The 23,940-nt window shown below is 33.7% G+C and overlaps 7 protein-coding genes and 7 pseudogenes across 14 annotated transcripts, besides 10 other annotated features; 9 read left to right on the top strand and 5 right to left on the bottom strand.

The window, feature by feature from the left end:
- Positions 1 to 3,058: part of a mobile genetic element that runs on past the window's edge.
- Positions 1,153 to 1,575, top strand: TVAGG3_0452320 (uncharacterized protein; the record flags this gene model as incomplete). The annotated part of the gene is made up of 1 exon (XM_051234662.1): positions 1,153 to 1,575. One exon carries the CDS (start codon positions 1,153 to 1,155, stop codon positions 1,573 to 1,575), a length of 423 nt encoding a protein of 140 aa, XP_051104392.1.
- TVAGG3_0452310 lies at positions 1,606 to 2,063 on the top strand (annotated as a pseudogene). Its single transcript has one exon. A coding segment is annotated over exon 1 (458 nt).
- Positions 2,112 to 2,354, top strand: TVAGG3_0452300 (uncharacterized protein; the record flags this gene model as incomplete). Its single annotated transcript, XM_001298171.1, has 1 exon — positions 2,112 to 2,354. One exon carries the CDS (start codon positions 2,112 to 2,114, stop codon positions 2,352 to 2,354), a length of 243 nt encoding a protein of 80 aa, XP_001298172.1.
- Positions 3,059 to 3,412: a mobile genetic element.
- Positions 3,413 to 4,906: 1,494 nt separating this feature from the next.
- Positions 4,907 to 5,605: a mobile genetic element.
- Positions 5,606 to 5,667: a mobile genetic element.
- A 120-nt stretch (positions 5,668 to 5,787) lies between these two features.
- Positions 5,788 to 5,896: a mobile genetic element.
- A 141-nt stretch (positions 5,897 to 6,037) lies between these two features.
- Positions 6,038 to 6,146: a mobile genetic element.
- A 141-nt stretch (positions 6,147 to 6,287) lies between these two features.
- Positions 6,288 to 6,396: a mobile genetic element.
- Positions 6,397 to 6,536: 140 nt separating this feature from the next.
- Positions 6,537 to 6,645: a mobile genetic element.
- Positions 6,646 to 6,810: 165 nt separating this feature from the next.
- Positions 6,811 to 7,369: a mobile genetic element.
- Positions 7,369 to 23,940: part of a mobile genetic element that runs on past the window's edge.
- Positions 7,570 to 7,890, bottom strand: TVAGG3_0452200 (uncharacterized protein; the record flags this gene model as incomplete). The annotated part of the gene is made up of 1 exon (XM_001299362.1): positions 7,570 to 7,890. The coding sequence occupies one exon, from the start codon at positions 7,888 to 7,890 to the stop codon at positions 7,570 to 7,572; it is 321 nt and encodes a 106-aa protein (XP_001299363.1).
- TVAGG3_0452190 (protein of unknown function, DUF4107 family) lies at positions 8,022 to 8,330 on the bottom strand (the record flags this gene model as incomplete). The annotated part of the gene is made up of 1 exon (XM_051234661.1): positions 8,022 to 8,330. A coding segment is annotated over one exon (309 nt), but the record flags the coding sequence as incomplete, so codon positions are not given.
- TVAGG3_0452180 lies at positions 8,876 to 9,698 on the bottom strand (annotated as a pseudogene). The gene has a single exon. A coding segment is annotated over exon 1 (823 nt).
- TVAGG3_0452170 lies at positions 10,974 to 11,580 on the top strand (annotated as a pseudogene). Its single transcript has one exon. A coding segment is annotated over exon 1 (607 nt).
- On the bottom strand, positions 11,775 to 12,549 carry TVAGG3_0452160 (annotated as a pseudogene). The gene has a single exon. A coding segment is annotated over exon 1 (775 nt).
- Positions 13,206 to 14,023, top strand: TVAGG3_0452150 (annotated as a pseudogene). The gene has a single exon. A coding segment is annotated over exon 1 (818 nt).
- Positions 14,555 to 15,526, top strand: TVAGG3_0452140 (keratin-associated protein family; the record flags this gene model as incomplete). Its single annotated transcript, XM_051234660.1, has 1 exon — positions 14,555 to 15,526. The coding sequence occupies one exon, from the start codon at positions 14,555 to 14,557 to the stop codon at positions 15,524 to 15,526; it is 972 nt and encodes a 323-aa protein (XP_051104390.1).
- TVAGG3_0452130 lies at positions 15,568 to 16,600 on the top strand (annotated as a pseudogene). Its single transcript has one exon. A coding segment is annotated over exon 1 (1,033 nt).
- TVAGG3_0452120 lies at positions 17,423 to 17,861 on the top strand (annotated as a pseudogene). Its single transcript has one exon. A coding segment is annotated over exon 1 (439 nt).
- Positions 18,839 to 19,666, top strand: TVAGG3_0452110 (KilA, N-terminal/APSES-type HTH, DNA-binding family; the record flags this gene model as incomplete). The annotated part of the gene is made up of 1 exon (XM_051234659.1): positions 18,839 to 19,666. One exon carries the CDS (start codon positions 18,839 to 18,841, stop codon positions 19,664 to 19,666), a length of 828 nt encoding a protein of 275 aa, XP_051104389.1.
- On the bottom strand, positions 20,035 to 20,508 carry TVAGG3_0452100 (uncharacterized protein; the record flags this gene model as incomplete). Its single annotated transcript, XM_051234658.1, has 1 exon — positions 20,035 to 20,508. One exon carries the CDS (start codon positions 20,506 to 20,508, stop codon positions 20,035 to 20,037), a length of 474 nt encoding a protein of 157 aa, XP_051104388.1.

Raw genomic sequence — 23,940 nt, 5'->3', positions numbered from 1 at the left:
CATGCAGAACGAACAGCTAAACGAATTTACTCCAGCAGAGCATATTCATCAGATTCGCTCATATTTCGATATCATAGACAATGCAGTTCAAATTGGTGACACTAATAGAAAATATTCTGACGCAAAGATTCCATCACAACCTGGAACTGCTAAAGATAACACATGGGTAACATTCAATCTCTCACCTCCTGGTGAAAATATGTTGGACCTTTACAATACATTCATTACGTATAAAATGGAAGGTCAATTTATTGTAGATAAAGAAATTGGTTCAGGTTCCAATAAAACAAACCCACCAGGATTTTGGATTGGTTTCGATGACGCTTTCTATGCAGTTGCTGGATATCAAATCCTTGCAAATGGTCGTATCGTATATTCTCAAGACAACGCAAGAGAAGAAGCATATATAACTTCAAACTCACAAACTACCGAACAAATAAAGAAAGTAGATGTTTTCTCAAAGACTCGACATGAAGATGTATGGAGTCATTCGGGAACATGCAGAACAGGACAAATTGTTAGTGGTCCAATTACAGCAGGAAAATCATTTGATTTTAAGCTTCGTTTAAGAATTCCTGTTAGAAGATTCCTTCCATTAGAAGCTATTCGATTTATTCCAGCTTTGCAGGAAACATTCAGCTTAAAGTAAAGTTCAGTAGCGACGCCTTACAATGCACATCTATATCTGTAAATGATATCATTGCTTTCAATCCAACTCTTAAAGTTGCATTTGCTTCAGATTCAAATCCACCGACAAATAAATTTGTTCCATGGAATGAACCATTCACTATGATAACGAAGGCAGTAGAAGCTAGTGGAACAGTTACTATTACAACTGTAACCCAGCAACTATTTCGAACAAAGATGGATTTTAATGAATGTTTCATTCATCCAAAGTCATTCTCTTTAGACCCTAACATTTATACAGAACTTGTAGAACATTATACAAACGAGGCTTTATGTTTTCCTGTTAAAGTTATGGATTGGATTCCTATGGACGGTTCATTCTCAAAGAATACAGATAGTTCAAGTGCAACATTTACAGCAGCTTATACGCCTATTAATGTTAAAAGTATTTGGGCACTATTTAGAAAGAAAGACAACTATTATGTTAATTTTGAGAACCCTAAGTTTAAATATCTTCAGCTTTCCATGGGAGCTTATGGAAATATGCCTGCAGAACCTGAAAAATCATATGGACCTGTATTTTATGAAATGGTTGCGAACGCTTGCAATACAAACAATGATATGATAGGATTTAATGAAGATGTTATGAGGTCATTGGTGGATGATGGTAGTGTGGAACATAAATGGGATAGCTATGACAACACACATTTCTTATGTGGTTTTCCAACAGAAGTGGACTTTTGCTTCCAGCAAGGTCAAACATCTACTGCTCCAATAACATACAAATTGTCTGTTAAAGGACCTATTGAACTAGCAACTGAAAATGTACCAAAGCCACTTATTGGATTTATGAGGGATTGTTGCTTTGCCATTCAGGTGCGTGCTAATGGAATCCCCATAATAAGATTAGATGACTATAACTTAGCAGCTGACGACAGTGAGGAATAAAGGATGAACGTTTATTTTTAAAGCTTATAAATGAGTTCTTCATCAAGCTCTCGCGAACCTTCACCATCTATGAAACAAACTTTACCAAACGATTATGGGGCACCTATTGAATATTTCTTACGAGCTGCACAATGGCAAAGAGCAGTCTCACCAAGGTTAGGTGTTCCACCAGCTCCTGTCAAAAATAGCATTTGGTCAAGTCCTTATATAAATATGGTCTCCCACTAGGTTTGCTAGCTACAGCAGGAGCAGTTATGATGTTGAAAAGAAATAAAGCAAATGTTGTAAATAATACTGAAGTAGCTGAAGTTAAACAAACTCCAACACCTTCGCCAAAACCAACGCCTTCACAAACAAAACCTTCAATGACTCCTGAACCTATGGAAGTACAAACTCCTGTTCAAAAGTCAACTCCTAAACCGACTCCAACATTTAAACCAGAACCTACTCCTCAAATAAATCGTAAAACTCCTGCGTTTCCTTACTGAAAAAATAACGTTATTTTTATTTTATTTGAACATTTTATTTAGAGTAAAATGACGACTAAAGTCACTGAAGCAATGAAACAAAAATTTTTGGTAGAATACATTAAATCAGGAGCGGTTCCAGAAGGTTTTTACGTTCATACTATGAAGGATGGTAGAGTTCAGTTTAGAAAGATAAAGCAACCATTAGATAAAGAAGGAATTTTGAGAAAGATTAAACTTCATGAGGACAACATTGCTAAACTTAGGAAGAAGTTAGAAGAGTTGGAGAAAGTAGACGACAGTGAGGAATAAAATATTTCATTAGTTTTATTTTTACTGAAAATTTTTATTTGGATGTAATGACGAAAACTATTGAGATAACAAACTACAACGGTCATGAGTTCAAGAATTTGTTCTTCGTTCCGCGTGAAAATACATTCTATCAGATACGAGGGAGAAAGGGTAAAGTTAGTTTGAGCGTTTATGATAGTAAACATAATGGAAGATATATACAAGCAGTAGATACAAACGGTAAGCGTGTTTCATTAGCTTTGTCAAAACTTACTAACATTTATTTTGACAGTGACTTTGACCTATATGAAGAAGAAAGTGAGTCAGAAGATTATGAGCTGTTATGTGAAGCACAGCAATGGGAGGAGTTGCAATACTTTTGTAAGTGAGAACATTAATGGGAACGTTAGTGAGAACGTTAGTGAGAACGTTAGTGAGAACGTTAGTGAGAACGTTAGTGAGAACGTTTATTTTTTCATGCACGTGCATTGTGTCGCGGGGAGTTGCCATGGGCAATGACCTGCGCACAATATATAACGTACAGAGAGGTGAGATGAGGTGGTTTATGTGATAAATACTTTACGTGGCAGAAATAGTTTAAGGTTATTAGAAATATTGCATCTGCGATGTAAAATATACGTTAGTGGTTTTGTAAAGTGTCAGATTGACATATCTTCGGTAAGATGGCGCGCAGTGCCACCGTACTGAAGATATGTATACTAACTTTTGTCAAAGACCCACAAAAACTATCAATTGGAACAGGAGTATTAATCTACCACCGATGCGAATACGAAGGCTGCCCTGCAGGCTTTAAATTTATTAAAAATTTCGACAATTACATTTTTAAATCTGCAAACTTAACTCATATTCACTCAGGACCACCACCACAACATAAAAATACACCTACAAGTGGTACTTACCGTGCTTGGATTAAAAAATTTCTCATGAATCACGGAAGTCCACTTAATGCAACACAAGAAGTCAACAAAACGCTTGAAATACCTAAAGATCATACTTGTATTCACATGACTATGAAACAAACTGCAATCAATCAATTGAAATATTATTTACAACGAAAAAACCAGAATTTTCGAAAAAGTGACACCAACTATTAAAGTTATTTTATTACTAGATTTATTTACAAATTATAAGATAATATCATTAACCGAATATATTTTTAATATAAATAAAAAACTTTTTTATACAAAAAATTACAATCAATCGATAAATATTATAAAACATTTATTCCAAAAAGATTAAGTAATAGGTGGGATCCTGCATATAATATAATTTTATGTCATAAAGTTTACAAATTTTAGATGGACCACAGTGAGAATGTGAGTGGTTAATTTAAAGGTGGTCTGATAAAGATATCGAAGCTTACTCAACACAGCATGAAGCAGTTTCTAATACACAATCTTACTAGTGGTGTTTCGGTCGCCAGCGCTCTCATAGGGGTGCTAATTTCAAAAACCACTACTTCAAATTATTCAACAATACTCAATGCAGCATGAAGCAGCTACTACTGCTGTATCTTACTTGTAGTGTTTTGGTCGTTGGCTCTTGCACAGTCTCTCAGATTTTCAAAATTTTTTTTTCAACACTATCTTGTTTCGCTCTCAGAAAGCTATCCTACAAAGACATCGAAGCTTACTCAACACAGCATGAAGCAGTTTCTAATACACAATCTTACTAGTGGTGTTTCGGCCGCCAGCGCTCTCATAGGGGTGCTAATTTCAAAAACCACTACTTCAAATTATTCAACAATACTCAATGCAGCATGAAGCAGCTACTACTGCTGTATCTTACTGGTAGTGTTCTTCGCTTCTTACATCAACTCTAAAACTAGTTTGATGTATTATTTATTCAACATTAACCTTAATTATTTACAATTCTCACTTTTTTCATTTTTTAAATGAATCAATCCGTTCCTGCACCCCTTGCTGATACAAAACAATATATTGATTTCATTCATTATCTTCAATATGGAGTTCAATCAGAGATGCGTGCTAACTGCAATTATCGGAAAGATTCGCATTTGAATTCAGATGGAGTAACAATTATTAGACATTACTGTAGATGGGGAAGTTGTAGTGCTAACTTTACCTTTTAAATGAAATCTAATCAATACAGTTTTGTAAATGGACATCATTTTCATAATCATGTTGGTGAACCACCGTCTTTTAAATATATACATATATAAATATACATATATAAATATACATATATAAATATACATATATAAATATACATATATAAATATACATATATAAATATACATATATAAATATACATATATAAATATACATATATAAATATACATATATAAATATACATATATAAATATACATATATAAATATACATATATAAATATACATATATAAATATACATATATAAATATACATATATAAATATACATATATAAATATACATATATAAATATACATATATAAATATACATATATAAATATACATATATAAATATACATATATAAATATACATATATAAATATATTTATATATATAAATAACAAAATACAATCAAAAAATAGTGTTTGGAAATTTAAGGTTAAGTGTCACTTTTCTAGTGTCACTTTTTCGTAAATTCTACCACACTCTTGAAATACCTAAAGATCATACTTGTATTCACATGACTATGAAACAAACTGCAATCAATCAATTGAAATATTATTTACAACAAAAAGATCTTATGAGATCTTTACCAGATATATCTTTAAATCAATTTCAATCTTTACAAAACTATGTTAATCAATGGGAAGATCAACATGATGACCTTATTTATTTTGACATTCAAGGTGAAGATACTGATTTTCCAGACAAATTGGTTTTTATTTACTCTGATAATGATATGATCTCTCAAATTCATGAAAAACCACCAATTTATCACTTAGACTCTACGTTTAAATTAATTATTCATGGATTTCCTTTTTATGTATTAGCTACCAAATTTGCTAATACTCATTCTATCCCTTTGTGTTATTTTATAATATATCCAGATAATAGTGAAAATATTTCTTTTTGCTTAAGTAAATATTTTGAAACAACTCACACAGAACCTGAATTTATCATGTCTGACTGTGCACTAAACATTTTCAACGGGATTAGGAATTCATTTCCGGAGTGCAATATCTTTTGGTGCGCGCTACATGTAATACGCGCACTTAAAAAGAATCTCTCAAAGATAAATGATGAAGAGATTAGATCAGAAGTCGAAAAATTTATGAACATTTTATGTTATTATCGTGATTGTGTTATATACGAAAACGATAAAAACAGTTTGACAGAAAAGTGACAACTTTACGTGTCAAAAATATAAAAAGTGATATTTTATTCATCATTATCTTCTTCATAATTTATTTCATATTCTTCGTCTTACCAACAAAAGATGGGAATGTGAACAATTGCGGGCAATTTTTAGCCATTTTGGCTTGGAACTAGAGCCTGCGAGGTACATGGATAGTATCAGTACCTCACAGGCTCTAGTTCTCTATATGGCGCCGAGAAATTTTGGTGAAATGTGGTCGCATTTCACCAAAATTTTTTCGGCGCCATAGGATGAATTGGAGGGTGAGAGATATTATTTCATACAATACTACTCTCACCCTCCAATTCCCAGCCAAAATGGCTAAAAATTGCCCGCAATGTGAACAATTGCGGGCAATTTTTAGCCATTTTGGCTTGGAACTAGAGCCTGCGAGGTACATGGATAGTATCAGTACCTCACAGGCTCTAGTTCTCTATATGGCGCCGAGAAATTTTGGTGAAATGTGGTCGCATTTCACCAAAATTTTTTCGGCGCCATAGGATGAATTGGAGGGTGAGAGATATTATTTCATACAATACTACTCTCACCCTCCAATTCCCAGCCAAAATGGCTAAAAATTGCCCGCAATTGTTCACATTGCGGGCAATTTTTAGCCATTTTGGCTTGGAACTAGAGCCTGCGAGGTACATGGATAGTATCAGTACCTCACAGGCTCTAGTTCTCTATATGGCGCCGAGAAATTTTGGTGAAATGTGGTCGCATTTCACCAAAATTTTTTCGGCGCCATAGGATGAATTGGAGGGTGAGAGATATTATTTCATACAATACTACTCTCACCCTCCAATTCCCAGCCAAAATGGCTAAAAATTGCCCGCAATGTGAACAATTGCGGGCAATTTTAGCCATTTTGGCTTGGAACTAGAGCCTGCGAGGTACATGGATAGTATCAGTACCTCACAGGCTCTAGTTCTCTATATGGCGCCGAGAAATTTTGGTGAAATGTGGTCGCATTTCACCAAAATTTTTTCGGCGCCATAGGATGAATTGGAGGGTGAGAGATATTATTTCATACAATACTACTCTCACCCTCAATTTTAATTACTTAAACTCATTCTATTTTTTTGACATGTAAATGTCACTTTTACTGAGATCTGACACAATGTCAGATCTCTTTTTTTCGTATATAAGAATTGCACAGAAGAAGATGCTGCAAAAATGTATAAAGAGCACATTATTGATAAAATTCAAGATCAATTGGAATTTAATCAATACTTTACACGTCAGTGGGACATTCATAAACAACAGTGGATAGCCGCTGCCAGACCAAATGAATTAACCGTTGTGAATAACGTTTCTGAATCTTTATTTAAAAAGATAAAATATCACGATTTTGGCTGCGTTAAAAAAAGAATTGATGTTTTTGTCAAAAATCTTTTAGAAGAAGTTGCACCCAATTACTTTTATCGTATTAAAAACGATTTACTTCAAACAGGTTTTATTCCTTCAATTAGAATTCGCGAGCCTCGATTGACAGATTCTAAAACAAAATTGAAAAGAGAAGTTCAATCACGTTTATACCAAGTATTAAATTTTGTTCAGAATCAAGAAGCCAATTTGAATCCATTAAGATTTTTATTGGAAAATGCTGAAGAAAAACTTTCTCAAATAAATGAGAAGATACAAAATTCAATTACATATTTAAGATCGTTTGAAATTCCAAATGAATTGTTAGATACGTATATGTTAGAGTTAGTATACATATCATGGGTACGGCAGCACTGCGCGCCTCCTTACCATATATGAATTTGACACTTTACGAAACCGTTAACGTATATTTTACAACACAAACGACAACACTAACTTAACCTTAAATATTTACACAGCCACCAACCACTTCACCTCACTAATGTTTTCACAAACGACTTCACTAATGTAAAAATAAACGTTCTCACTTACAAAAGTATTGCAACTCCTCCCATTGCTGTGCTTCATATAACAGCTCATAATCTTCTGACTCACTTTCTTCTTCATATAGGTCAAAATCACTGTCATAGTTTATACCTGTAAGTTTTGACAAAGCTAATGAAACACGCTTACCGTTTGTATCATATGCTTGTATAAACTTTCCATTATGCTTGTAGTCATAAACGCTCAAACTAACTTTACCCTTTCTCCCTCGTATCTGATAGAATGTATTTTCACGAGGAACGAAGAACAAATTCTTGAACTCATGACCGTTGTAGTTTGTTATCTCAATAGTTTTCGTCATTTATATAAAAAATAAAATAAAAAATAAATGATATCACCACCCTCACACGTATGAAAACATAGCACAAAAATAAATTTAGGTGAAGTGGTGAGATCTCACCTCTTTTTCACCTGTTTTTCACCCTGTTGAATTCATTGCTTTATAACTCTCTTCCTTGGTTTCTTTTTAGTTGCTTTCTTCACGTCTGTCTCCAACTTGACTGTCTTTCTTCTTCGGCCGTAATGATACCAGTTACTTCCACCAGTCAATGGGTCAAATGGTCTTTCGTAAGGGTTTCCATACATTCCATAGGGACCATACGGAAGAACTACTGGTGGAGAAGAAACATTTTCTTTAGTTCCATCGACTCTATTTAAATGCATTGTTTCACCTTTCATCTGGTCATTAAAGTCTTTTGCATGTTTTGCAAACTCATCATCCTTTCCTAAAGCATTTTCTGACTCAGTCGCAACCAAATTGGATGCTTTATTTATGAGCCCTATTTTATTTAATCTTAACTTCTTTGCAACCCAGCCTCCAATCTTCCTTTATTTGCATCTAATGTCTTCGAAACTCTTCCTCCACTCATTTTATTTACTGCGTCATAAGCTCCAAGTGCTTTTGCTCCAAATGCTAATGCTTTTGTTCCCATTGCGCCTAAAGCTGCCCAAGCTACCATTTACACCATATTAAAATCATCTCTCTTCAATATTATCTCATAAAAGTTCTCGTTACTGGAGAAAGTCAATGAAACATAAACATTCTCACGGGCTTCGCCCTCACCACTTTGCGGTCTATCTAACTTATTTCTTAATCATCTATACGCTTCAAAATGTCTGAACAATTGCTAACATCTTCTACAACAGTTATTTCATCATGAATGACCTTCAAGAACAAGCTCATTTAATATGCAATTAAAATCATCTCAATAATGAGTCCATCCTTTCCATCTTTAGGTAGCACAACATCTTTCATTGAAGAAGGTTCGACAAGTCTTATGTTAAACTTACTGACAAAGTTTGTTATACTATAATGCTTTGGCGGCGAATACATAGTTTGAAAGACATAATATAGATTCTTCAGCAAATTCACTTATACTGGATTTTATAACAATGTTCTCACGAGACCAAATGCCACCAATTGAAATCTTGTAAGCAATCCTGCTGAACCTTCACTGTAAACGTCGATGGTAACATTCCACGAAGGTCATCTATTGACATCTTTGAGTCACTGAATTTAAATTTTCTTAAAGCAATCGTCATTATCTAACCATGCAATAGCTTTGAAGTTTTCATTCGAATATACATCTGCTTCATTAAATGTAAATCCTGACTTCTTTGCAGAGATGACTTTAAAATCTATTGAGTTTGTTTCAAAATTATATGCTATGGTAACTTCTGAAGGTAATGGATGTCCTTCCGCAGTCAGTTGTTCTCTCACTACCGTTTGAAGCTTTGTGTTAAAAACTTTCATGTCATCTCCTGTGTCTAGGTTCACATACACAGCAACAGGAAAACTATCTTGCTTCTTTGTTTCATCATTATACTCAAAACATTAAAGTTCTTCAATAATATTGTCCTTCCTGCTGGAATACTTCTAACTTGTCTGATTTCAATAGCTTTCTCACCTCCTACATACTCTACCCAATGTCTTGGATATTCATAAGTATACTGACTTTCTTGAATTTTGGTTGGTTTCATCATAACATGTTCATAGTATATCTTTATACTCTTGTCAGTTAGACTCGGTGCTATGTTCTGAATATTTCTGACTTGCATTTTTAATGGAGATAAAATGAAGCATTTAATACATGACGTAGATGAAGACATGAATGAAACTACAGACAAACTTAACTCTTCTCTCATTCTTCCTTTCAGCAAAGATTATGAATTCTGTTCAAATGGTGTGTATTTCTATTGTGGAAAGATGGGTTCAGGTAAGACATTTAACCTCATTCGTCATATACTCATAACAGAGCGTTTAGGAAACGACTCTTACTATGACCAAATCATTATATCAGCAACTTCAGATTCAATGGATTCAACAGCGAAAACATTTATGTCAAAAGTTCAAGCCTCTGTCGTTAAAGTTCCAGACAGTGAACTCATTGAATTTCTTCAACGTTACATTCGACGTAAGAGAAAATATTATGCCATCGTAGAGTTCATACAGTCAGGAATGCAAAAGACTTCAGAAGAGATGGAAAGAATTATTGACAAACACCACTTACGTCAGTACTCAGGAGTTTACGATATGAAACGACTGACAAACTACATTCTATCAAAACTTTCAAAATACCCCTTCAAAAAGTATCCTTCAAACACTCTGCTCGTTTGTGACGACTTCGCCGGAAAAGGTTTAGTGTCAAAGCCTGACTCACCATTAGCTAACATCATTACTAAAGTCAGACATTACCATTTAACTGTAGCAATACTTATGCAAACATGGAGGTTTTTAGCTTTAAACATAAAACGTCTCATAACTGACTTCGTTATCTTTCAAGGTTTCTCACGCTATGATATTGAACTCATTTGGAAACAGTCAGGTATAACATTACCTTTTGAAGAAATTTGGGAAGCATATAAGTCTCTCATCTCTCCTCGTTCATACCTTGAGATTCATATCATGACTAATACCATTAAAGTCAAAAATATTCCATGGGAACGACCAACATTGTTTTAAAGTTTAACCTTCAATTGACTGATGGTAAACAAATTCCATGCATCTCTGTCGCCATTTCTGTTAATATTTTTGCTGTCATTCATATCATCCACTTCCCCATCCGTTAGCTTTTGAGGATATGGGTTAGAATAGCTGTTCTTAAATGAAGGCTTTTCACCTTTGAGTGCATAAACTCTATAACTTTCTGCATACTTTATGTTTGAACCTCCTGAGCCATCATTGACATAAATTTTTATAGGCTTCCACCCTTTGTTCAGTTCCTGCTTCTTCCCTTAGCTCTTTTGTTCAGTAGTTCTACATCTTTATACACAGCTCCTGTCTCAGTGAATTCAACAATATTTTCATTCGTTAGCTTTACATTCAAACCCTTGTCGAGTATATTGTTCATTTCATACATATAAAAGGTTTTTATTCTATATGAAATGAGAAGCAAATCCATCTTAGCTGGTGCCGTTAATGTTCCAATTGAACCAACATCAAATGTTGACTCACGAACGACAAACAATATTGTCATAAAGAACTATAGTTCAGAGTGTTTGAAAGAACCAGATCTGAAATCCGTGAATTTAAACACAGCTTCAAACGCTAACGCTACATCAGATGTTAAGTTAGAGTATCCACCACTGGACCAAATTCTTTCAAGAGAAGCCAACGACAACCCTTACACAAATGTTCAAACAAATCCTTCAGATAACGTAGACCATTACCTTCTTCAGTTATACCAAACAATTTTACTCAAAGACGATAAGAAGCTTTTGACAAATCTTATAAGCAAGAACCAAATAATTCTAACAAAGGAGGACCTTGAAAATGTTATCTCACGAATAACAGGGAAACAATGTGTCATTGACTATCTCGACCCTGAAATCGAATGCTGTGGTCAAACGCCACATTCATGAAAATAGGTAACATCCGCATCATTGAAACACCAGGAACTACAGGAGTTGAGTTTAAGTATAAATATTCGAACGAGTATACAAAACTTTCAACAGAATATAAGCTTTGTTGAAATATGTTTTAGTAAATTAAAGCAATTTGTAATATCTATCCAAAACTTCTTCAACAGTATCGAACTCATCTTCATAATGCAAACCTAATCTTATTGACTTGGTGCAGTTTTCACTAACACAATATTTTTCTGTTCTCTTGACTGACATAACTAACCATTTGTTTCATCAAACAGCAACAACCAAAGTTCATGCCTAATACATAACATTCATACTTTATATTTTTAGCTCTGAGTTCTCTTGTAAGCTGTTGCATTTAATATTTTCTAAAAAGTCAACTTCAACAGTCATTCGCACTGGTGCCTTCAGTTCTACAGGCTCTCCTTGAAAGTCAACAAGTCTGAATTGCATGTCTTTCAAATTATGAGGACTAATGCGAACCCATTTACCTAAATGAGTTGCTATGACAGGAACGTTTGGAATGAACATTGAATTGACTGCATAACAGAAGATTATATTCTACTGAACCTTTACTATTAACTCCTGAAATGCCTGTGACATTAGCTATTTTAGACTCAATGTATAAACAATTACCATAACATACGTATGGAACAGATTTCATCTCAATCGTTTTGTCAACACTTTTCAAAGGAAATGTCATATGGTATGCACCCAGAAGCAATTGAACTCTATGACTCATTCGTGGTATCTTAAACTCCTTCGCATAACTGAACTTCAAAACTCCTGCAATAAGTTTAACATTCATTAAGTTTTCTTCGTTCTCCTTGTTTATTGTAGTATTTATGAGAGCATTTAACACTCCAGCTAATGTTTCCATCTTATATTCTACATTATTGTGAAATCTTATTTCGTGCTTCTTTCCATCTATTTCAAGCTCCATGAAATCTGTTTCATCTGTTATGACAAAAGTTGCAATAGTATTAAAGTCAACCATTCTGAATGCAAGCGCCTCATTCTGTAGACCTAAGTTTGTTTGTAGCTTTACTGTCCCGTATTCGTTTGGGTCTGTACTTTGTAAATAGAACAACATTTTATTCTCATTAAAATATGAGTATAGCTGCATATGCGTATGAAGCTGACAGAGCTAAACGTTTATATTTTGGTCAATACTCTCTCACACTTACTGACAAATATATTGTTATCACTGATGGAAATACTGAGAAATACATAAAATGGAAGGACTATGAAAAGTTTGACCCTATTTTAACTCCATGTACTATGCCGTTTATAAAGGACGGTGAAATTATTGAAAAAGATAATACAACAGTATATAAGTCTGTTCATGAAGCATTAGAATATATGTTGAATCATAACCCAAAAAGATTTGACCCAAGCACTACGCCATGTGCAATGCCTTTTATTAAGGACGGTGAAATCGTAAGAGTTCCGGATTCAACGGTTTACACAGCTGTTCAAAACAGTTTACAAAACATTTTAGCGAATATCTTTAATTCAGAAACTACAGAAATAAAATTACCGTATATAACAGATGCTAAAGAAATTAAATCAAAAACGACAACATTATTTACGTCACTTAATGATTTAATGACTTATATCATTAATATTCCTGCACCAACTACAGCATTTGATCCAAACTCGACGGTTTGCAGTGTACCTTTTATAAATGACAGTTCATTAATTGCTTTAAGGGATTCAACAGTAAATGAATCATTAAAGGCGTCATTAATGAAAATCATTGATTTTAACTCATTCACGAATACATATAATTCATTCATTAATGTTTCATATGCTTCTAAAGAAGGTGAGCCAAAAACTATTGATAAAGCGGTGTATGAAATAAAAGCATCAACGACGAAATTGAATTCGTTAACTTTTGACGGTGATAGTTTCGTTAATGACATAACATCGGGGAAAACAATTTTAACGAAAGAATACTTAAAATCTCATGTTAGTGAGTTCGTTGAAATTGAAAAAGAAGGTGGAATTAAGTTCGATCCACTGAATTTCATTTTCAGCTTAGCGAATGCGGGTGTTAGTTTCGCTGAATGGACAACTATACAGAGTGAAATAAATGCAATATGGACGTTTTTGGGGTCAAAAGCGGGAATGGGTGAGCTTGTAAATGCTGCAAGAACATTAGGTGAAACAGGAAATTTTGTAGATGGTTTTAAAAGACTTGTTTCAAATGTTTTAACAAACACAAAGAAATTATTTAGATATACCGTACATAACGGACGGATTTTCGAACAGATAGCAACAAACCCTCCGGTTATGCTGCGTTGATGATGGTTAGAGATATAAAACCACGTAACGACGGGAACGAAGAACATGAACAACAGGATACTGGTCGGGTTATTCGAGACATTAAAAACGTGTATCCTGAAGTTATTGATTTATTTAGAGGAGTTAATGATTCAATTTCAAAACATTCTATAACCCTCGATGAAGAGAATAAATTAACAGATTATATATTCGTCATTATTGCAGAATTAATGAAGAGAATAAATGAAAAAGGAATTGGTGATATCATTAATGTCAGCGATGTAATGATGAAAAGAAATTTTGACTCATTATTTACAAAACCGAAAACAGAATATAGTCTTTATGACGTAATTACCGAATTAATGAAAAAGATTAATGATAATAAGAGTTCTGGCGGAAGAGTTGAATTAGAAGTGAATGATGTTAATGAGAAATTAGCCGAAAAAGCAGACAAAAATGAGCTTTTAGCTCTGAGTGATAAAGTCAAGAACCACGTTCATTATATAACTTCAGACGAACAGATTATAACGGACTACCATGGATATTTAACACAGGATGAACAAATAAGCACTGAAGATGTTAATGAAAGAAGATATAAATACATTCGTGCTAAAGGTTATGACATAAGCTGTACTGTACAGTATGATGTAGCTAAAGCACCAGAAGCATTTAGTTATAACGATGAAATTTATGCCTCTACTTTCAATGTTAACGGTGTATTAGTTGAACCAAGATTTACTTTGAGAGTTAAGTCAAAAATAACGTTTGAAGATGCTATTAAAAGTAAAGCTGACAAAGTTGAACTTGAAGCAATGAACAAAGTTTTGAAATCTCATAAACACAACATCTCCGATATAAATGAACTTCAAGCTACATTAGACAGTAAAGCTGACAAGAACCATACACATGAATCCTTCACTACTGTTAGAGCAGACGACATAATATTGAACTATACCCTTGGTTCAAGTGCACCTTTAGAGAATCCGAGTACAAGCGTAAAAGATACACTAAACTCCTTAAATAGTAAATGTATGAACATTGAAGGTCATGTCAGAAACTTTGAAACACATGAACTACCAACAATGTTAGATAAGAAAGCTGACAAAGAACATACACATAAATCCTTCACTACTGTTAGAGCAGACGACATAATATTGAACTATACCCTTGGTTCAAGTGCACCTTTAGAGAATCCAAGTACAAGCGTAAAAGATACACTAAACAATTTAGATAACAGATGTATGAACATTGAAGATCATGCCAGAAACTTTGAAGCATATGAACTACCAGCAATGTTAGATAAGAAAGCAGACAAAACAGAGCTTCAAACATTAAAGACTCAGATTCTTGAAACCATATATCCTGTTGGTTCTATTTATACGTCAATGAACTCAACAAATCCAGCAACAGTTCTGGGTTTTGGTGAATGGAAGCAGATTGTAGACAAATTCTTATACTGTGCTAGATATTCAAAGACGGCAGGAGGTTCGAAGAAAATTACTGAAGCAAACCTTCCACCGCACACTCATACAGGAACTACAAACACAACAGGTAGTCATACACATTCAATAACAAAAAGAGGTTATACAAATCTTGCAGCAGGTTCGGATAGACAGGGAATGAATAGATATGATATTTCAAGTGACCCAGTAGATTCAAGCGCAGGTATTTTCTGTGGAACCACAGGAAATCATTCACACACTTTCACAACAAATCCAACAGGCTCGGGTGCAGATTATATGCCACCATTTATGACTATATTCGCATGGTACCGCGTTCAATGAACGCGCTTGAGCCTAGAATAAAAATCTTTAACTTTACATAAATGAGCTTGAAGAAGTATTCGAACAACATCCATGGAGGTCATTTAAGAAGTTCAATGAAGCTGCAAAGAGTTGGGGATTTACTAACAGAGCTGAAGTGAAAAGGTTCTTTGACAAAAATGTTGTACATCAAACAAAAATAAACCCTTACGACTACTTTTTACCAATTTACTCCAACGCTCCTGACGCATACCAATTTGACACTCTCATTCAAAGCAGAAAAGGAGGACATAACCATTCCTCATCTTCATTAATGTTAACACTCGTAAAGCATATGCATATCCAATGAGGAATAAAGGAACTCGTGAAGTGTTAAGTTTTACAAAAGTTTGTAGCAGAACATAGCCCAAGTACTTTAACATCAGACCAGGATTCAGCATACCTCAGCAATGAAATCACAGATTTTCTCATTAAGCATAACATAACTCACTACACTACTGAAGACCATAACCATAACATACTCGGCATCATAAACCGCTTCATAAGAACGCTCAGAGATTTAAACCAAGAGCGAGACTTTACCGAAGAAACAATGAAACATCTTCTCGAAGTATATAATTCCTCAACACATTCTACAACAGGACATACACCAAATTCAATGACACAACAACAAGAAGAAAAGTATATACAAAAGAAACGAAGCCAAACACAAAATATCAGAAATTCAACACAATTTACCCTCATTCCTGGTACAAAAGTTCGTGTAGTTCTTGACGACAAACCGTTGACAAAGAAACGTTTAAGGTTAAGTAGAAACTATTATATCGTAGACTCTACGCAAGGTAATGGATATCTTATAAAAGCTGCTGACGACTCTATTGCGTTTTACCCTCGACATAAATTAGTTGAAAGTAGTAATGGCAAACTTGCTGAAACCATTGACGAAGCAAAGCGAGGAGTGGTTATTGAAATACTTGACTATAACACAAACGATGACACTTATAAAGTAAGATATGAAGGAGGCGTTGAAGATGTTATACCATCTAAGAACTTGAGAGAGTCAAAGTCAACACATCTGGGACCATTAGAGCGAGAGTACTGGAAAGACAAAAATAAGCCAGAAAGAATAAGAAAATTCTTCTAAACTTTTTCATTAGATGTAAATCAGACATGAATGAGAACAGTCATGATATCATTAATGGTACCATTTATTTTAACATAAAGACGCAAAGCGGCGAGGACGAAGTCCATGACTAAAAATAATGTTTAGGGTAGATGGTTAGATCTAACCACATTTCTACCCTCATTTTTTTGTATTTGACGGGATTAATTCTTGATTTCAGGGATTTTTTGACGAAGTGCAAATCTTCACTTCGTCAAAAATAACAGTTATCTAACCTCATTTCTACCCTCATTTCTAACCTCAGCCGCTAAGCGGCGAGACCCAAAGGGTCTTGAATTTTCATGAATTTCCTTAAGATGAAAAAATAAAGTTAGTTTTATTTTATTTATTTTTTTTTATTTTGTATAAAAGATATGATTTCAACAATCGGCACAACAACAATTCAAACAACAGCACCAAACTCGTTAGTCATGAATCCTACGTCAATGTTGGTAGAGATGAAAAACTTCATTCCTTCTTCATATACTTTCGAAACAAAAATCCAGAAGATAAAGCAAGAACTGTTAACAAGTAATTTAGACTGTACCGCACAGGATGAAGAAAATGAAGAATATCTTTATGACATGCAGGACATTATTGACCATTTACCCAAATTGCCTGAAATCCAACAACAAAAGCTCACTATTCCTGAATTCGATGAAATAGAAGTGAAACCAACTGACTCAGTAGAAATAAAGAAGTTCATACGTAAAGTAAATTATGAGTTTCTAGGATATCATTGCAACCATAAAGTTATGGACAAAGATTGCGACATGGTATAAAGAACATCTCTGACATATATAAATCTGGGGAGTTTAAGACATACGACAACTTTGTTTCATTAGTTGCAGAATGTGTATGGCAGATAAGAGATAAAGATAGAAGAGGTAAGGTATGGAATGAACAGATAAAACCAACTGCTTCAGATTTAAAGAAAACCATTGACGCCTTGGTTGTTCTAGCTGGTTTTATTTCAATGTATAACGCAAAAATGAATCCGCAATGTTCTAAATGTAAAGCAGCAATGAGGAAATATAACTACTCCGTCAAAGAGATAGAACGTATGCGAAACGACTATGCAGACTTAAAGAAAGAAGCAGAAAAACCAGCAGAAAATAAAATGGACATGTTAGCATTTCTGAACAAAAACTATCCAACTGCTGACGATTTCCTATTATCTGACGTCAAGAAGAAGTATAAAGAAACCTTCGGCATTGTTAAAACATTCGATGTACTAAAAGAAGAAATAGAAGCTACAAAACTGTTTAGAATCTCACGAATTCATAACGTATATCATGTAAAATGTTTATAAATAACTGGGTAGAAATGAGGGTAGAAATGAGGTTAGATCTAACCATCTACCCTAAAATATATTTTTGCTGAATTCAGCACGAAAATAATGAATTTCCTTAAGATAGAAAAAATAAAGTTAGTTTTATTTTTATTTATTTTTTTATCTTGTATGTAAAGACAGTAATGACAAACATTGAGTTTGAAACAGTTAGAAAGATTGACAATGACACCAAAGTGGTTAGAATAGGTGATTTAAACGTAAGATACTCAAAGAAAATAACAAATATTCTTTGTCAGACATTATATCCATCTGAAAAGAAAACAAACCACTGGGTTAGAAATGCTTCAACTCAGAAAATTTTGACAAGAAATCCTGAGCTTATGATATCAGTAAGATTCTATGGAACTACAGCATATCTCATCGACAAAATCTTATACCAATAGTTTTGTTATGGATTGACCCAGTTGTTGGATATAACTTCATAACTTATGGTTCATTCGATACGGAACGTTGCAGTGAAGGCTTACTTTATATCGTTCAGAAACCGAAGGACTTCAATACAAAGAGATATAAGATAGGAAGAACATATAATATAACTCAAAGATATGACAGTACAGTCAATAGAGTCAAGGTTGTGTTTGTTAATGTATGAGAGCTGCTGAAACAGAACTACTTGAAAAGTTTGAGAAAATGTATGGTGCTCCCATAAAAGGTAAAGAAACGTTTGAAGTAGATGAGATAGATAAAGCTATAAAATTATTTGACGAAGTTGCTGAAAAATACATGTAAAGCGTTTATTTTTGGTCTTTTGTGAAAGTCAGAAAATAACGCTAATTTTTTTCTAACAAATTTTTTTATTTTGTATGTAAAGACAGTAATGTCAACATCAGAGAACACAACAACTGCTATCGTTCATGAAGCCATAAATGAAGAATACGAGTACATACAGTATAACAAACAGTTACGTCTCATTCGTTCAGTCAAAGATGACATGTACCAAATGCAAAGTATAATGAATGCTCTTAGTTCTACAAAGCAAGCATATCATTGGTTTGAAAACCAACAGACAAAAGAACTTTTAGAAGAATTTCCTCATATGATTGCTTCCCTCGGAAAACCGAGAGAAGAGATTCCATTCGAAAATCGCAAGAATTTGGCACCTGATTTGAAAGGATATTATGTTCATAGACTTTTAGTAAATGCTGTAGCAATGTGGGCTTCACCTCGTTATGCTTGTTATATTTTCATGATGTTAGATGAACTATATAAAGCAGAACGTGGAGAGATGGAAAAGAAACTTCAAGCAAAAGATGAAGTCATTGAATCCAAAGACAAAAGCATACAGAAAAGAATACTACGTTCAGTACCAAAAGGAAAGGAAAAGAGTTATAGGTATATGATATATACTGAAGAGTTGGAGAAAGAAGAAGATAAAGATATGGTTATGTTACATTTAGTCAGAAGAAACAACAAGAGCTTTTATGACTTAGCTAAAATATATAAATCTGACAGAAACTGGTTCTATCGTGAAAACTTACCGATTTCAATGACACCGAATGAGCAAATAAAGGAAATTGTCAAAAATACTCTTCCTCAAACACACTATGACATCAAAGGTTGCACAATACTTACATTCAAAGAAGACTTACCATTACTGAAGGAAAAAATAACAGAATATTTCGATAACTTCAAAGAGGAAGAATGAAAACTTACCGATTTCAATGAAAAACATTAACTTTTTGACGAAGTGAAGATTTGCACTTTGTCAAAATTTAATGAAAACTTACCGATTTCAATGAAAAACATTAACTTTTTGACGAAGTGAAGATTTGCACTTTGTCAAAATTTAATGAAAACTTACCGATTTCAATGAAAAACATTAACTTTTTGACGAAGTGAAGATTTGCACTTTGTCAAAATTTAATGAAAACATTAACGTAAACATTAACGATAAAATTTATTTCCTGGACTGTTGTCAAAATGTCATGTTGTCATCATTTTTAAAAGAAGTTAATTGACCTGGTGACATGGTGACGTAGTGACACCATCAGTTATTCAAAAATATATTTTTGCTTAAATAGCTTCAGGGTCAATTTCTTCAACCATTTCACTTTCTTCGTCAATGTCAATAGAAGCTTCTTCAACCTTTGGTAAGAATTTTTGTATAACATCTTTGTTCGTTATTGTCTTCAGAGATGAAAGATAATATTTCACATTTGTTTCACCCTTCTTATATTCTTTCTGTTCGGAAAGATTTAAAGCAATACTGAAGAAGTCAATATTAGAGTTCTTTATAACAGTATAATGAGTATCTTTGACATTCACGAAGAAACTCTTTTGTTTCAAAACTACTGCTAACTCTTGTGAAGTATAACGTTTGCGGTCAATGACGATAGCTAATGGTCTGACATACTGACCAAACTTAGATTCTTTCACAAACTTCTTGTTAAAGATAACATTAACATTTGAAGCATTATTGAACTCATTCTTGATGGCAGTAGCGAGAGCATTGTATGAAAAGAACTTGCAATCTTGCATGTGTTTCATTAAAATAAAAATATTAAATTATTTTGAAAAATAACTTAAAAAAAATCTAATCTAATTTTTTCAAAAAATATTTTTTTATTTCCTACTAAAGATGTATCGGAAGTTGTCTAAGTTAGAACACTCGGAAATAAAACAACTTCTTACAGAAGCTAACATAGAAGTAGCAAAACATTACGCAACAAACAAAAAAGCACTCGCTGACATCCTCAAAGACTACAATGGTGCAATAAGTTATGATAGAATTCATGAGTTCATAAAGCCGCAACGCGGCGAGGACGAAGTCCATGCAAGAGCATTTCCTTTAAATGACGTTGCTATTGACTTATATCATAGACGTTCAGTACCTCATGAAGTAAGGCGTGAGATGTTTGACATAACAAATGCAAACGTTGGTGAAACAAGAAGAAGAGACGACACACTGAAACAACAGAGAAGAGAGATGTTTAAAAGTGCTATAGAACAAGTTCGCAAAGCTAACGATGTCATTCGTTCCATTGACGACAAACCAAAAGAAGGTGAGAGATGGTTAAAGAAAGATGAAGAGAATAGGAAGAGAAATGTGAAGTCAGGCAATAGACTCATTGACTTTAACATCGAAGCTTTAGATGAACTAAACAGAGACTACTTACACAAACATTTCGGTAAGGTTTTCATGAGACTCTTAGAGAAGATTAAAATAAACTCCAACAAGATGGATGGTATGTTATAAACTTGGTGGAAAGTATGAATGTTCTACGTTAAACCTCAATAATATTGGAACATTACTACATCAGCTCTTGAAGGAGAACTTTATATCAGAGATAGAAGCAAATGCTGCAGGTATTGTTGAAATGCACTATGACTTCTTCTTGACAAACATAAAGAATCTTACTGAAATAAAGATGTATGATTTAACAGAATATGAAGGCTTAACGATGTCAGATGTAAAGAAAGGCAAACCAAAAAAGAGACCATATAGAGATGAAAGCACACTGACAAATGACCAGAAAGCCATTTTGGAAGCTCTTAAGCAAACAGGAAACCCAGCACTTATAGAAAGCTTTTGGAAAGATAATGGTGAAAAGAAGTTTTATAAGAAGAGAAGCGGTCAGTTCTGGAAGTATCTTTGCACATTACCTATAAATCTTGAACGCTACCAAATCTTCAATGAACTGAACAAAAGAACTGCAACACTTATGACAGAAGACAATTGTTTCGTTTATGCTTGCATTCAGGCTGGAGTAGATGGAAGAAACTATTGACCACATGAGAGAAGTCATTCGTGTTAGAGACTTTCCTCAAAGTAAAGTACAAGAAATTTCTGACGCAACAGGTATAGCATTTAATGTTACCATTGGTTATTTCAATGACTCAAGACATAATGAAATAAAGAGATACATACCAAAAGAATGTGAAACTGTTAGAACTATTGACTTACTTCTTGTTGAAGACCACTACATGCTAAATGAAAGATTACCAATGACAACATATTTCATTCGCAACTATATAGAAATTCTCAAAGCTTGGTGGAATGAACATTGAGAAACAAATGAAGATTTATACAAAGAGAGAAGATAAATATGTAGTTCGTTATGATAGAACAACACCGTTATGGGATGTTATGAAAACATTGTGGGAGTGCAAATATTTCGAACCTATTTCTTATGGAGAACTTTTCACATATACGACTGACTTATATAAACAGAACCTTGCACCATTTAAAGATTTGACATATGCTCCAAAGTATTGTGTACAACTGAAGAAGAAAGCCGAGTCAAAAGAAGTAAATAAAAATAAGTGCAAGTTCATTCCTGAGCACGTTTTCTTTGCTGACTTTGAGTGTAGTACGATGGCTTTCATAAAGCTTTTAACATCTGTTATGACAGTGAAGATGGTTCAGTGAGTGAAAGCATTTGGGGTCAGAACTGTGCAACAGAATTTTTGGAACGACTTCCTGACAAGAGTTTAATATATTTCCATAACCTCAGTTATGATATAAACTTCATCTTAAGACACATGACAGAAGTGAAAGGAACTCCCATCATTAAAGGTTCACGAACAATGCAAATAACTGGCTTATATAAAGGAAGGGCAATTATTATAAAAGACTCTTACAGTGTTATAAATAAGAAGCTTAAACTATTTCCTGCTATGTTTAACTTACAAACAGGACCGAAAGAAGTATTTCCATTACAACTACTACAGCAGTGTTTGTTAGCAAATGACAACAGAACTGGTGTCATTTCTGAAGCATGTAAGTTTAAAGATAGATACATTCATGAAAAACATAGATTCCATCAAAGGTTGCAGAATAGATGAGAACCACTTCGACTTAGAAAAGTATAGCACATTTTATTGCAAACAAGATGTAAGAATTTTAAGAGAAGGTTTTGTTAAGTTCCGCAATGACATATTGAAAGAATTTGATTTAAACGTTTATGACTACGTTAGTATTTGTTCAATTGCTAACAAATTATTTGAGAACAGAGTGTACTTCCCGAATGGAAATTTATATGACCTCTCAAATAAACCAAGAGAATTTATTTCAGATGATTCAAGGTGGAAGATGTATGCTGTCAGATAACATTAAACAAAAGAGCGAAAAGAAACTCATTGCTGATTCGACGCTGTTTCATTATATCCATCAGCTATAGCAAGACTTTATACTTTAGAAGGTATTCCAAAGTATTGAAGAAAGAAATGTTAAGCACAGAGTATCTCATGAGACATTTATTCGATGACGACCAAAAGGAACCCATTGGTGAAAAGTTTATGTCTGGCTTCTTTGTTCTCATTAAGATAACAGAGATTGGAATACATAGACACTTTCCTTTAATAGTTTTGACCCTGAACTAAATTCAGAACTTAACGTTCCCAGAAGTTCAAACACTTGCTGTTTAATGTATGTTGACCATATAACATTACAAGACCTCATAAAATATCAAGGTGTCAAATGTGAAGTGTTGCAAGGATACTATTACGATGGAAACAGAGATATTAGAATAAGAGATGAAGTAAAGAAGTTGTTTGAGTTAAGGTTAAAGTATAAGAAAGAAGGAAATCCTTTGCAAGAAAATATAAAGCTCATTCTGAACAGTATTTATGGCAAAACTATTCTATCTCCTATTGAGTCAAAAATAACCATAGTAAATGACAAAGATGCTATAAGATATGCCATCAGAAACTACAACCATATAGTGAAGTTCGAAGGTTTGGATGGTTCAGATAAAACTATTTTCAAGCTAACGAAAAGCATTTGCAGACACTTTAACTTCTGTCCACTTGGTGTTAACATTCTGTCATGTCGAAGAGAATAATGTGAAGTATTCTGTACTGCTGAAGATATGGGTCTTCAAATATTTTACCAGGACTGCGATAGCATGCATATTTTCAATGAAGACATACCACTGTTAGCAGAGAATTTAGAAGAGATACGGTAGAGAACTTATTGGT

Source organism: Trichomonas vaginalis, chromosome V, assembly GCF_026262505.1.
Source record: "Trichomonas vaginalis G3 chromosome V, whole genome shotgun sequence".
Lineage (NCBI taxonomy): Eukaryota > Parabasalia > Trichomonadida > Trichomonadidae > Trichomonas > Trichomonas vaginalis.
This window is presented reverse-complemented; position numbering and strand designations above follow the sequence as displayed.